At 44.6% G+C, this 15,808-nt stretch overlaps 1 protein-coding gene across 2 annotated transcripts in view; it reads right to left on the bottom strand.

Annotated features, from left to right (window-relative positions):
• Arhgap44 (Rho GTPase activating protein 44) overlaps positions 1 to 15,808 on the bottom strand; it is a 164,220-nt gene that overhangs the window by 39,733 nt on the left and 108,679 nt on the right. For both annotated transcript variants that reach the window (XM_052195062.1, XM_052195063.1), the window contains exon 8: positions 2,406 to 2,474. In XM_052195062.1, the coding sequence (XP_052051022.1) occupies positions 2,406 to 2,474 (69 nt within the window). The remainder of the gene's footprint in view (positions 1 to 2,405; positions 2,475 to 15,808) is intronic.

Here is a 15,808-nt window from a genome sequence, read left to right as displayed (position 1 = left end):
CCCATCCTCTAAGCTGAAGGTAGCAATGAAGGTGCAAGAATTGGTGACTATAAACAGAAAATCATGCCCAGGTCTGTTTGCCTGTAAGTTACACACAAGTGAGGGCAGCCTCTGTGCACACTGATTTCTGTGAGTCACTTGGACATATAAGTGGCTCGGAAAGCATGTGGTTCGACTTCATATACACTGGGAGGCACAATGGCTTTGCTTATAGTCATGTGGTCCTGGGAACAAACTCCTTCAAGGTGTTCTCCTCACCACCCAGTCCATTAAAGAAACAACTGCAGTGTTGCTTAGGGCCAAGGAAAACTCATGAGCAAGAGTGACTTCATTTATTTTCTGGCTGTCCATCTCCCCCAAACTAAACAAAAGCCTGGCACGGACCATCAGCAATGACAGCATTAGTGTGGGACAAAAGGAACTGAGGCCCGAGAAAACAGCATGTAAGCCAGAGAAGCAGCCTGACAAAGCCTGGGCACTGGTGATTCTGTTGGCTTCAGAGTTTCATAAGGCAAATCCATGGAATGATTTGAAAATATACTACTGTAGTGGCTTAAGTGAGTAATGTCCCCACAGTCTCCCGCATTTGACCACTTGGTCCCCAGATGGTGGTGCTATTTGGAGGTGGGGTTCAGATGATGGGCCTTGCTGGAGGAAATATGTCACTAGGGGCAGGCTTGGAAAGGAAAATGCCTTTCTACTTCCGGTTTGCTGGCTCTGCTTCCCGATTGTATTTGAGGATGTAAGCTCTCAGCTTCTTTCCTGGACCTTCATGCCTGGCTGCTGCCAAGCTTCCCCGCCACGATGGCCCCTTATCCCTCTGGTACCATAAGTCCCAAATAAACCCTTCCTTGGAAGAGTTGCTTTTGGGGCATGGCATATGACAACGGCAACAGAAAATTAATCAATGCAACTACTTTGAAGCAGACATTCCATATCGGAAGTGATACTTAGCATCTCTTTTGTAGATGTGTGTAGGGGTGTATGTGTGTGCATGTGTGTGTGTGCGTGTGTGCGTGTGCATGTGTAAGGGGGAACTGCGAAAGTCTGTAGCCCTATTTGTTAGGGTTCTGTCTAAGCTCCACCCCACAATCACCTGGCAACAGCCAGGTATGCCCCTCCCCATAGTTGCCTGGCAACAGCCAGGTAGGCCTGGCCTATAAAAGAGAGTGCTAGGCCCCTCCTCTCTCTCTTATCTCTTATTCTTCTTGCCTCTCTTCACCTCTCTCCTCTCTGCCCTCTTGGCCTCTCCTCCCCTCCCCCATCTCTCCACCTGGTCATGGCCTACTCTCTCCCTCTCTCTGCCTCCACTACCCCATTAACTCCCATCCTCCGCCCTGAATAAATTCTATTCTATACCATGTCTGTGTGTGTCTGGTCCCTCAGGGGAAAGGATGCCTAATGGGGCACCCCCTTCCCCCACACCACCATATGCCATTTTCTCTAAACCTCTTTCTCTTTTTATGAACATAACACTATTAATGCAGGAACCTGCCAGAGCCCGGAGTTGCTCACCAGGTTTACATCACCGAGCACTTTGCATTTTTCAGATCTGTCTGCCTGCTGCTCTCTCTGAGTCACAGCTTTTCTTCTCCCACCATTTCTTCGCCCACCATTTCTTTGGTCATGAAATAAAAGCTGGCAGGTTTTAGCGAACAGGTACACTCAACTGTTCTCCATGTATGATTTCTGTCGAAGCTTTTCTATCATTTCCTTACTGATCTTTATGTTGAGGAGCCAGGGTCCAAATTATCAGGACTGGCTGACTGAAGTTCAGGTGACTCAGATCCTGGACTCTAAATCTGCTTTCACTGAGGAGAGGCAGTCACCAGGCCAAATCACTCATTGCCTTTTGAAGTCGGCAAAGATCTTCAAGAGAAACAAATCTGTCTCTATGGGAAGCTGAATATCTTCCTATTCTTCTCAAACCCTTTTCTGTCATAAATCTAGGTTTCTCAGCATGGGTCCTCAGACTTTCTGGGTTGGGCAACTGTGCTGTATGGAGCTGCCTGCACATCTGAAGAGCCTTGGCGCTTTCCTGTGACACAGTGCCACAGCCTTCCTGAGCTGGGACAACCAGAGGCATCTGTTAACTCCCAAAGTCCTCGAGGAAAGGGGGAAGCACCACTCTTGGATGAGAATTCCTGCTACTGGTTAACTAAGCTGTGATAACCCTCAGGGATGGGGTTCTGCTTTAAGCTTAGGTTTGGAGACAAATCTATACATGGAGGACAGAATTCACCTACAGACTGAACCAGCAAAGCACTGCCCACCCCGCCCCCCACCCCTCCACTGATGCTTTCATGCAATCAGAAGGTTCCCTTTTTTATGCCCACCTTCCTTTGTTGTCCACATAATAACAGTTTGTAAAGACTCTCTGCAGCCTTACCTTGGTGGACTCTTACCGTTTGAAAGTAGTTTGCATAGTCAATTTCTTTGGCCACAAAACTGTACATGTCAGCAGAAAGCTGGTCCTGTGTAAGATAAAATATATAAGCAAGGTTAAAAAGAGAATACTGGGGGGAGGGTGGCTAACACCTGTCCCAGACAGCCTTGGAAGAAAGGGTTAAAACTCTTCTGCACCTTATTTTCAGTAGTATGTGAAGTGTTGAATATTCTTCCCAGGGGACTTCCTGTCTCCCAGCCTTGGTTCCAGAAATGAGTGACTGTGAAAGTCTACCACACTAGTAGTTTTCCCAGAGCTTTAACTTATGGGCTAGCAAATCCTAGCTCATGTGCCACAGTGATGTACAAATGAGCTCTCTACACCTCTGTAGCTTACCCTGCCACCTGCCACCTGAAGCAACTCCAAGCACACAGTGGCTTGCCTCTCTCTGCCACTTCTTGGCTTGGGTTACTTCACCTCTCTGCTAGCCTTCACCCTCAAACTGACTGGATGACGGTGAGCACACGGGAAAGCAACAGAAATGCAGTGCTTTGCAGAAAACCAGGATATACAGGGTCCACAGCGGGGAAGGGCTGATTGAAAACTTGGCAAATTCTGACTGGCTCCTATATTGCACACAAATGTAACAGAGTTAAAAGTTCTTCACCACTAGGCTTTCCATCCACTTGGGTGGCCATGGCCTAATGCTGCCCTGGAATCTGGAACATTTCATTCTGAGAAGAAAAGGTTTCAGTTCCAGCGAGAGAGCCATAGCAGGCACAGTAAGTGTTCTTTGAGCAGCATACACTGGTGCTAGAAGCATCTTGGGGATATCACTCTGTCCTTTTGTGTGGAAGCCATGTGGTATCCATAGGCCACGATCCCTAGAAGAAGCACTCCCTGAGAAGAATTTGCCCACTGGAATCAGACAGGCAGAGCAATAACACACAAAGCCAATACAGATCCTGAACAAACAGAAGCAGGCGGCCCTGCGCTTCAGGAAGAGCTGGCCGTGTTAGACCTTAGACGCTCATGATGTGTGAAGCAGAGCTCCAGCCACATGCCCACTGCCACAGAGGCAGTGCATTCTCTGTCACGATGGACTGGGTCCCCTTAAACAAGGAGAGGAGATAAGCTGGCCAGCTAGGCGAGATAAGTTTTGAGCTCTGGGCACAAGTCATACACGTTGCTTCAATATATGAGGTGAGAATGATCAGCCTCTGGCCTCCACACACATGCATACACAAATATGTACACAGTATGTGTATATATACACACACCCACAATACTCTATACATACTTGAGAATAAACAGATTATTTTGAAAATTTTCCTCTACAGTTCAGCAAGAGTGGGTTAATGAGAAGGATACAATGCATTACATACATGTATAAAATTGTCAAAAAATAAATTTTAAAAAATTAATTCCCTTCAGGTTCTTTGTATAAGGTAAATATGAAACATAAGTAAATGTTAGACTTGTATATACAGAGATATATCACAATCTGGAAAAAATCCAATATTAAAAACATTTGAGTCTAATGCTTTTTTTTATGCAGAATATTCAATAAATTCTAAGAGAAGATGAAGGAACAGTACAAAAGTAAGATTTTAAACAGCAATTACTAAAAATGTCCCCAAGTTTTTAAGAACTGATAGATCCAGGAAAGGCAGCAAACACCATGTTCAATAAATACACATAAATTACACATACTATCATTAATAGTCAGGGACTGGTTCTTGCCCATGGGATGGATCTCAATTTGTGGCAGCCATTGGTTGGCCATTCCCTCAGTCTCTGCTCTATCTTTGTCCCTGCACTTCCTGTAGACAGGACACATTTCGGGTCGAAGGGTTTGTGGGTGGGTTGTTATCCATCCACAGAGAGTCCTGCCTGGCTAGAGAAAGTGGCCACTTCCAGAGTCTCACTGCTGGGAGTCTCAGCTAAAGTCACCCCCATAGACCCTCTGAGGCCTCTTCCATCTAGACATTCTAGAGACTGTCCCCCCACTGCCAATCTCCCTTCTCTCTCCAGGCTCTCCCTACATATGATCTCCCCTCCAAGCCACATCCCTCCCCATCCCTTCTTCCCCCAGTTCCCTCCTTCCATTGATCTTCAATATCTACGTTGTGTCCCCTTCTGAGAAATATTTAACCATCCTCCCTTAGGTCCTTGTCTTCTTTGGGTCTGTTGATTATCCTGTGCTTTATGGCTAATGTCTACTTATAAATGAGCATATACCATGCATGTCATTTTGGGCCTGGGTTACCTCACTCAGGATATTTTCTAGTTCTATCCACTTGCCTGTGATATTCCTCATATTTAATGGCTGAGTAGTATTCTATTGTGTAAATGAACCATATTTTCTTCATCCATTATTTAGTTGAAGGATTTCTAGTTTGTTTCCAGCTTCTGGCTATTATGAATAAGGCTGCTAGAAACATAGTGTAGCAAATGTCCCTGTGGGATGATAGGGCATCTTTTGGGTATATGCCCAGGAGTGATATAGCTGGGCCTTGAGGTAGAAACTATTCCCAATTTTCTGAGAAAATGCCACATTGATTTCCAGAGTGGTTGGACAAATTTGTACTCCCACCAGCAATGGAGGAGTGTTCCCTTGCTCCACAAACTTACCAGCATGTGCTGTTTTATGTTTCTGATCTTAGCTATAAAATGATGGGTATAAGGTTGAATCTCAGACACATTTTGGTTTGCATTTCCCTGATGACTAAGGACATCGAACATTTCTTTTCTTTAGGTGCTTCTCAGCCCGACACTATCAATGATACTCTGTTATGCTTGCAGGAAGGAACCAAGGAGAGCTGTCCTCTGAGAGGTTCCACCCAGCAGCTAATGGAAAGAGATGCAGAGACTCACACCCAAACCCTAGATGGAGCCTGGGCAGTCTTCTGGAAGAGTTGGTAGACAGACTGAGAAACCTGAAGCGGACAAGGACTCCACAGGAAGACCAACAGGGTCAAGTAACCTGGACCCTTGGAGACTCCCAAAGACTGAATAACCAGCCAAAGAGTGAGCACAGGCTGGAATTAGGCCCCCTGAAACATGCAGCAAATGAGCAGCTTGGTCTTCATGTGGGTCCACCAACAACTGGAGCAGGGGCTGTCCCTGAGCCCCGTTGCCTGCCTGCCTGCGAATCCCATGCCCCTAAATGGACACCCGTGTCTGCCCTCAGTGGGAGAGGATGTGGCTAGTCCTCAGCGATGTGTGTGTGTATGGGGGAGGGGGAGTGTTAATGGAAGGATGACACTCAAGAGAGGGCTTCTGCTTCACAAAAGAGAAGGTGGAATGGAGAAAGGACTTGTGTGAGAGGATATCAAGAGAAGTGGGTGACTTTAGGAGGTAAAGTGAATAAATAAATAGATTTTAACAAATAAAATGAAAAATTACACAGAGATATACGATGTTTAAATTTCAGCAGACCAAACAAAGACAAAATCTTGGGGAAAGGAATTAGAGTTTAACTCAGAAAGCATGCAAGCTAGTACACAAGATGGGATGGTTAAAATATTAAAAGGAAAACATTAAAGCACTAACTTAGAATCCCATACTCCAAAAAATTATCCTTCAAAAGTGAAGGAGAAATAAAGACTTGGCCAGGCAAAGAAAGTCTGAAGAGCTGTGTTGCCCTAGAAACGACATGTCTAGCATGTTAAAGATGATTCCACAGAGAAAGAGTACAACACGAAGAGACACCCGGTGCCCCAGAGAGCCAGCACACTGCAGAACAGTGAATGAGGGTGTGATGGATGATTTTGATTGTTGGTCTCGTCTCACAGCCTCATGGGATTTAGAACACTTAGGAGACGTGTCTTCAAGGGCATTTCCAGAGAAGATTAACTGGGGAGCCAGATATACTCTGAATGTGGTGGGTATCACCAATCTATGGGCTAGAGCTCTTGACTGACTGAACAAAATGGGAGGGAGGGAGGGAGGGAAGGAAAGAGAGAGAGAGAGAGAGAGAGAGAGAGAGAGAGAGAGAGAGAGAGAGAGAGAGAGAGCACTGTTAACTCTCTCTTCTTCCTATGTGACCTTATAGCCCTGCCATGCCTTACTAACCATGAATCACTGCACCCTCTGTGGTGGTTTGAATATGCTCGGTCAAGGGAGAGGCACTTTTAGGAGGTGTGGCCTTGTTGGAAGAAGTGTGTCGCTGTGGGGGTGGATTTTGAGACCCTCTTCCTAGCTGCCCAAGAGTCAGTTTTTTCATGTTTGCCTTCCAAATAAAATGAAGAACTCTCAACTCCAGCCCCATGCCTGCCTGGACACTGCCATGCTTCCTGCCACAATGATAATGGACTGAACTTCTGAACCTATAAGTAAACCGTAATTATATGTTGCCCTCTATAAGAGTTGCCTTGGTTATGGTGTCTCTTCACAGCAATGGAAACCCTAATACACCTTCCAACTATTAGCCAAAGTCAATTCTTCTTTCCATAAGCTGCCTCTGTCCTGCATTTCATCACAGCAATGAGAAAATTAACTGACAGTGAAGGTAAAACGAAAGCTTTTGTATTAAGTGTTCTCAGGAGTGACAGTTCCCAAATGCTAATATTAGCAACAGTGTATTCACAATTGGGAGAACATGGTTATAAGGCACTTTGGATAGAGAGAGCCAAACGTGACGATCTGTGTTCCATCCCTGGAACCCACGTGGTAGGAGAGACCCTATTCTCCAGATCTGTCCTCTGACCTCCTGAGTGTCTTGGTGTGCCTGCACATGAGAACTTACACACAAGGAAGAAAAACAAACAAATAAGAGGACATTTTTGTAGTTATGAAAGAGCACTATGTTATTTGAGAGTAGACTTGAACTAGCTTGTAAATTGTAAGTTCTAGAGAAGCCACTAAAAAGGAAAAAATGGGAAGGTATTTTTTTTTATTCGATGTATTCTTTATTTACATTTCAAATGATTTCCCCTTTTCTGGGTCCCCACTCCCCGCAAGTCCCATAAGCCCTCTCCCCTCCCCCTGTTCCTCCATCTACTCCTTCCCACTTCCCTGTTCTGGTATTCTCCTATACTGTTGCACTGAGTCTTTCCAGAACCAGGGGCCACTCCTCTGTTCTTTTTGGACATCATTTAATATGTGGATTATTTCTTGGGTATTCCAAGTTTCTAAGTTAATATCCACTTATTGAGTGCATACCATGATTGATCTTTTGAGACTGGGTTACCCCACTTAGTATGATGTTCTCCAGCTCCACCCATTTGTCTAAGAATTTCATGAATTCATTGTTTCTAATGGCTGAATAGTACTCCATTGTGTAAATATACCACATTTTTTGTATCCATTCCTCCATTGAGGGACACCTGGGTTCTTTCCAGCTTCTGGCTACTACAAAAAGGGCTGCTATGAACATAGTGGAGCATGTGTCCTTATTGCATGCTGGGGAATCATCTGGGTATATGCCCAGGAGTGATATAACAGGGTCCTCCGGAAGTGTCATGTCCAGTTTTCTGAGGAACCTCCAGACTGATTTCCAGAGTGGTTGCACCATCTTACAATCCCACCAGCAGTGGAGGAGTGTTCCTCTTTCTCCACATCCTCGCCAACACCTGCTGTCTCCTGAGTTTTTGACCTTAGCCATTCTGACTGGTATGAGGTGAAATCTCAGGGTTGTTTTCATTTTCATTTTAAAGGAGAAAATCAAAATCAGATGAAAAGTTCAATTCAATTCAAACTACAAATGAAAGAACTGCGGAAGAGAAGCACAGGAGCAAGAGCCACATACATGAATCAGAAACACATGCTAGGTAGATATCAACCTGCACTATCGAGAATCACGCTGAGCAGCGCTAAGTCTATCAGCTGAAAGACAAAGACTCTCAGGACAGCTTCATAAAACAAAGCCCAGTCAACTATATGTTGGCTATGGCTTTAATTTTTTTGTATAAATTTATTAATTTTTATATCATGTGTGTGAGCATTTTAGTGGCCAGGCATGCACAGGCATGCGCAGTACCCCAGGAAGTGAGAAGAGGGCATTTGATCCTGTGGAACTAGAGTTACAGATAGTTGTGAGAAGCCAATGTGGTGCTAGGAGCCAAACCTGGGTCATTTGCAAGAGTGATACTCTTAACCACCAAGCCTACCAGGTCTTAAACCCAGAAGAAACCCACTTTAAATAAAAATGCACATATAGATTGAATATAAAGAGAAGAGCCAGGCATAGGACACTTGCTTATAATCCTGACACTCTGGAGGCTGAGAAAGGGGATGAAGACTCTGATGCTACTATGGAATAAAGGATGAAATATTGTCTTATTTATTATTCACCCCCAAAGAAAAAAAGGTTGTAAGAAGACACACTCAGCCAAGACTAATCAAAAAGAAAGTGGGGTTGATAGATTGCTATTTCAGAGAAAGCAGACATTAGAGTAAGGAAAGTTATTGGGGTGGGAGGTGTAGGAAGGAACCCCATTAGAGAGGAGTCAGTACTCCAGAAGACGTAATAATCTTCAATGTATATACAGAACATTAAGGTATGTTCATTAATAACTTATAGAACTCCAAAGGGAAACAGCATCACAGTAGAAACTGTAGCAGCAGGCCAGAAGTCAGCACAGACACAGGTGAGCGCAGCAGCATCACCAATGGCACAGGTAGGCCCACCCTTAACCCCAGCAAATGCACACCATTCACAAACGCATGAAGTCTAGACCAAGAGAAACTATGTCTGGGCAATCACACGTGCTTGGCAAATGGAACAGAATAAACAAATGCCTTGCAGTGTCTTCCTTAGGACCACGGTGGAAATATTAATTAATTAATTAATTAATTAATTTGGTTTTTTGAGACAGGGTTTCTCTGTGTAGCCCCTGGCTGTCCTGGAACTCACTCCGTAGACCAGGCTGGCCTCAAACTCAGAAATCCACCTGTCTCTGCCTCCCAAATGCTGGGATTACAGGCGTGCACCACCATGCCTGGCCACATTGGAATTAAATGAGAAACTGGTATCAGGCAGAACACTGTCCCAAGCACCCAAGGGACTGAAGGATACATTGATAACTAGTAACCCAATCAAATGCTGGAGTCTTTTGTGCCCGATATGTGCTGATTGTAGGTTTTACAAGTCTTGTAAAGCTGGGTGACTGCAATTGTTACACAAGTACAAAATCCTCTGTGTGGCACAGGACTTATCAGTGAAGCAGGCCAGATCCCAATTTGTCAGGCAGCCAACTGATGGACCAGACACCCACACAATGTGGAAACAGAGGGTGGAGATGCCACTGTCTCCCTCCAGCCGGAGCTGGCATGCCTACGAGAAACATCCTGTTACCTGAGCTTAGAGCCTGTTTCCCACAGGGCAGGGACACATTCTCAGTTCCAAAGCTCTGATGCCCCAGCACGCTCTGGGCTCTGTAGAGGAGATTCCTCTCCCTTTGCTCTTTACTGCACATGAAGGGAGTGCTGACTGGAGAATCGTATCTGCCTTCCAAAACCCAAATGGCCAACAGTATGTTTTGATTAATATCAAATGAAGGCAGATGGGGAAATACCAGTTCTATGAAAACACGTGCTTTCTTTGGCTCACAGCCTATTCCCAACGTTATTTTACCCAAACTATTTCAACAAAAGAGCAACATAAAAGCCCGTGGTCAATCGCAAGATTCTAATGTTTCCGATTTATCATTATAAAAACAAGGATAACATTATAACTATTTGTATACAGCTATTGTGTGTAGGAGAAACTATCATTATCTATAGAAAAATTACTTAAAAACCAGATTATTTGTTTCCTTTTAGTTGTTTTTATTTAAGAACCTAAAATGGACAAAAGATCTGAATAGAGTCATCCTTAAGAAAATGGACCCAAGGCAAACAAGCATAAGACACAATTCTAACACCGTTACTAAGGACTTTTCAACTAGAAGAAAAGTTATAAACAGTGTTCTGACACATCCCCTTTAGAAGGGCCAACAATCTCAGATACTGACAACACTGGATGACTAGACGGACGTGGAGCAACAGGAATGCTCCTTGCTGCGGTTTGGAACACAAGAAGGAAATGAAAACACGTTCACACACAATAGCATCTGTGTTTGTAACTGCCAAGATTCGGCAGCAACCAAGACGCCTCTCGGGAGCTGGATGGACAGATGATCTGTATCACATCAAGAAAATGCATACTGTTCACAATTTTAAATATAAGCTTTTAAACCATGAGGCAGCTTGAGGGAAACCCAAACGCCCAGTATGAAGGGAAAGTTGGCGATGTGGAAGGGGCTGTCTGCTTCATGATGGCCGCTATAGTTCTGAAATCTGTAAACTGACAGAGATGGCAGGAAGATGAGGAGCTAACAGGACTCGGAGTGACCCTTATACTACTTTAATGTTAGACACACATTTGTCCACTTCCATTCAAAGTACAACCCAGAAATGAGCGCTGGTGCAGGCCCAGTGAGTGAGCCTCACCGCTGTTATAAACAGGGGCATGGGAACTATCTTTATGCTATACTTCTTGCTGTGACGTTAAAGGTCCTTTCAAAACAGAATTAAAGTGTTTTACTACTTTAAAACTTATTTTAAAGGTTTAGAAAAAAGGCAAAAATTGTTATTTTTCAAAAGATTTGAGAGAGGGGAATATTTGATGTGGGCCAGTTTTATCTTTCTAAGCATCCCTGACTTGCTTTTCAGAAGCTTCCGCAATGTGCACGAGGCTGTAAGAAATTCCCAGGTATCCCTTTGAGTCACAGACTCAGTTTCCTGCCGGGTAGATCCTGGTCTTGACTCAGAACAACCCTGCACTGGAGCTGTTCCTTCACTCCGCAGCCTTGCCCTGCATTCTAACCGAATGTCCTAGTCAGAGTTTCTATTCCTGTACAAACTTTATGACCAAGAAGCAAGTTGGGGAGGAAAGGGTTTATTGAGCTTACACTTCCACACTGCTGTTCCTCACCAACGGAAGTCAGGACTGAAACTTAAGCAGGTCAGGACGCGGGAGTTGATGCAGAGGCTGTGGAGGGATGTTCCTTACTGGCTTGCTCCCCCTGGCTTGCTCAGCCTGCTCTCTTATAGAACCCTACTTGATCACTAATTGAGAAAATGACCCACAGCTGGATCTCATGGAGGCACTTCCCCAACTGAAACTCCTTTCTCTGTGGTAACTCCAACCTGTGTCAAGTTAACACATAAAACCAGCCAGTACATTGACCCCTTGTCAACTTGACACACAAACACATCACTATTAAGCCTCAACCCTTACTTTCTTAATCATCCCCAAGATCTAAATAACTTTAAAAGTCCCACAGTCTTTACATATTAAAAGTTCAATCACTTTAAAATGTCCAATGTCTTTTAAAATTCAAAGCCTTTTAAAAATTCAGTCTCTTCACTGTAGGCTCCACTAAAATACTTCCTTACTTCAAGAGGGAAACAAATCAGGGCACAGTTACAATAAAAAAAAAAATCTCAAACTCCAATGGTTCAATGTCTGGGATCCCACTCACGATCTTCCAGGTTCCTCCAAGTGCTTGGGTCACTTCTTCAGCCCTGCCCTTTGTAGCACACACCTTGTCTTCTAGGCTCCAGATGCCTGAACTCCACTACCACTGCTGTTCTTGGTGGTCATCTCATGGCACTGGCATCTCCAAAACACTGCTGCCTTCTGCTGTAACTAGGCTTCACCAATAGCCTCTCATAGGCTCTCTTCATGGTGCCAAGCCTCAACTCCTATGCATGACCCCTTCAGTCCTGGGCCATCAATTACAACTGAGGTTGCACTTTCACTGATGGCCTTCTGTGGCCTCTCAAAATGCAGAGCCTCAGTTGCTTTTCATAACCCCTTCATACCTTCAAAACCAGTTCCACCTGGGTGACTCTTACACAGTACCAAGTCCAGCCACAGCATAAAATACAACCGTGGCTATCTCTGGAACACAGCCTCTGTGCTCTCAGAAAACACTTCCCAGAAGATTTCACCTCAGTGATGCTGGTCTCTTCTTCTTCTTCTTCTTTTTTTTTTTCTCGGTCTCTTCTTAATCACTGCTAATTTCTTAGATCCAGCTAACCAGCATTAGTAGTCCCAGTAACACAAAGGTTTGCTTTAGTGGTTCTGGTATCTTGTTAATCACAGCTGATTCTTCAGCCCCAGCAAACCAAAACTACAGAGTCTTCACAATCAAAACATGGCCCTGATAAAAGAGTCTGTAATCTTCCCTCTGAAATTTCACAAGCCAGGCCTCCATCTTCTACACTGTACCCAACATTATCTTCCAAGCTCCTACACAACATCCCACAGAGCTCTTAACACCAAATGGATCATCTAGCCCAAAGTTCCAAAGTCCTTCCTCAGTCCTCCCCAAAACATGGTCAGGTTGTCACAGGAATACCCCACTATGCTGGTACCAATTTGTCTGAGTCAGGGTTTCTATTCCTGTACAAACATCATGACCAAGAAGTTGGGGAGGAAAGGGTTTATTTAGCTTACTCTTCCACATTGCTGTTCATCACCAAAGGAAGTCAGGACTGGAACTCAAGCAGGTCAGGAAGCAGGAGCTGATGCAGAGGCTGTGGAGGGATGTTTCTTACTGGCTTGCTTCTCCTGGCTTGCTCAGCCTGATCTCTTATAGAATCCAAGAATACCAGCCCAGAGATGGCACCACCCACAAGGGGCCCTCCCCACTTGATCACTAATTGAGAAAATGCCCCACTGTCGGATCTCATGGAGTCATTTCCCCAACTGAAACTCCTTTCTCTGTGATAACTCCAGCCTGTGTCAAGTTGTCACACAAAACCAGCCAGTATACCGACCATGTCTGTAAGAAACGCCATCTCTAAAGAGAGACAGCAGTCACGACCATAACTGCAAGCCTCCATATTTATGTGCACGCATATGCAACATACACAGCACATGGCATGTAAACACGCAAGGTCTGCTTAGGTTGGCTGGCTGGCCAGCTTCGGGGAGATCACCTGTCTGTGTTCCACTCCGCACGCACGGTGGTAAGCATACACCGTTAGGACTAACCTTCCTTATGGATTCTGGAGCTCGACGTTCTGGTCCTTGTGTATAGCAGGTGTGTTACCAACTGAGCAATCTCCCTGTTCATTACCTCTCCTTTTACCTATCAGGATAAGGGAGTTTGCTGTGTGGTTGTGTCTCCTGGTAACATCAGAAGCTGCTCCCAGAAAGTCTCATGGACATGGCCACCCAAATGTGAGCTGAACAAGGATGGCACCAACAGATGTGCCAAAATGGACAAGGAATGCCCACAAGGCCTCAGCCCTACACAAAGAACCGCAGGCAACCAGGGCATGGTGAGACCCGTAGCAATATTCTTCTCAGGGAAAGAGCACCCCAATTAGTTATCCAGGACCATACAGTCAGCCCTGAAAACATGCATATGAGTCACACTAAGCAGGGTATATTTATGTGTTGGAGACTACATATGTATATAAAGATGCATATTTGCATGTAGCAACAATCAAATTAAAAAGTGGCCATGAATTTGAAAGCTAGCAAGGAAGAATACATGAGGACTGGAGGGAGGGAGGGGAGGAAGGAAAGGTTATAACTACAGTCTCAAAAAATATCATAAAAAAGAACTCATATTATGAATTTTAAAATAATATGTAACTAATATACATTAAAATTAGATTAATTATGTATATGACCTGACTTGTGGGAAAGATTTTCAAATTTTTTAATCTATCTTTATAGCATTTGGTAAAAGCAATAAATAACGTTTGTTAAATAACCCTCCTTCCCTAAGAGGGAAAAAAAGGGTTTTGAACTGAATAACAGGATATACATCATTCCCTAATCAGCAGGGGAGAGAACTACTCTCAGAAATAGCACACTAGCTTGGATTTGCCATTGACCCAGAAGCACAAGCTGCCAGTCGGCCTCAATCACAATGAATCTGAGATCTAGAACATTTGCATTCCTCTGCTTGGTTTTCACAGGATGGCAGCCTGGGAGACCAAGGATTTTTTTTTTAAATGTCCTTCAACATTTCTTTTGTTTTGTTTTTTGTTTTTGTTTGTTTGGTTCCCCCCCCCCCCCCCCCCCCCCCGAGACAGGGTTTCTCTGTGTAGCCTTGGCTGTCCTGGAACTCACTCTGTAGACCAGGCTGGCCTTGAACTCAGAAATCCACCTGCCTCTGCCTCCCAAGTACTGGGATTAAAGGTGTGCGCCACCACCACCCGGGTCCTTCAATGTTTCTAATCCCAGAGAAATACCTAATGTCGTGTGAATGCGAGGTCAGAGCTACCTGCGCAGTGTGGCTGCAAAAGTCAATGGACCTGGCAAGAAAGCCACAGCCGTCTGCAACGAAGCACCACTTTCTTTAAAACTGCCTGGGAAGGATGGGGATGCAGTTCTGTGGCAGACTGCTTGCCTACCACCGCAAAGTCCCGCATTACACACACACACACACACACACACACACACACACACACACACGTACAGAGCTAACACATAATAGGAATGCAATGTATTTGCAGAAGTGAGTTTTCTAAAATTTGGGTCTAAGCCTAGTTTCCACAGGTTTAACTTTCTTAGGAGCCCAACCTAACACAAAGACATGTAAAGAGACATACATCCAGCGCTATGAATGGTCTATGACTCATTATGTTCTACACGGTGTGTGGGTATGGGCGGTATAGTAGATGGAACAGTAATGTGTGCAATGAATAACATAATCCCACAAGTACAGGATCCCAGTTCTGAGAATTAGTCTCTCTCTCTCTCTCTCTCTCTTTCTCTCTCTCTCTCTCTCTCTTTCTCTTTTAAAAAGAAAATCTGTTTTCTTTGTTGATCTCCACAGCTAACATCTCCCAAAAGGTATACAGTAGATGCAGTGACTTGGGTAGTATTAAAAAGCAAACAAGAGAAGAAACATTTTAGTATCACAGGACTTGAGGCTCAGTCTTAATTCTCACTTGACCCTGGCACCTACTATGTATTCTTTGGGACTCAGTTGCCTTAAAGCTCCCCACAAAAATGAAGGCCATGCCCTCCTTGCTTATAGTGTCAGATCTCCAATGACAGTCTGTGCCTCCTAGTTCTGGTCACCCTCACAGTCCCAGTCTGAGCTCATCATGTACTCTTTGGAGATATGAGTGGGCAATGGGACACTTCGATTGACTGGAGCATCACCAGCCGAGTTTTGTTGGTTTTTTTTGTTGTTGTTGCTGTTTTTGTTTTTTGTTTTTTTTTGTGTGTGTGTGTGGGGGGGGGATTTGGTTTTTTCTAGACAGGGCTTCTCTGTATAGCCCAGGCTGTCCTAGAACTCACTCTGTAGACCAGGTTGGCCTCAAACTCAGAAATTCACCTGCCTCTGCCTCCCAGAGTGCTGGGATCACAGGCGTGTGCCACCACCACCTGGCTACCAGTCGAGTTTTAAGGAAACTACACTGACAAGCATAGACAATCTCTAAGGACTCCTTAGTCTCTCC

The sequence above is a fragment of the Apodemus sylvaticus genome, chromosome 10, assembly GCF_947179515.1.
Source record: "Apodemus sylvaticus chromosome 10, mApoSyl1.1, whole genome shotgun sequence".
NCBI lineage: Eukaryota > Metazoa > Chordata > Mammalia > Rodentia > Muridae > Apodemus > Apodemus sylvaticus.
The sequence above is the reverse complement of the archived record's forward strand: the minus strand, read 5'-3'. Positions and strand labels throughout refer to the sequence as shown.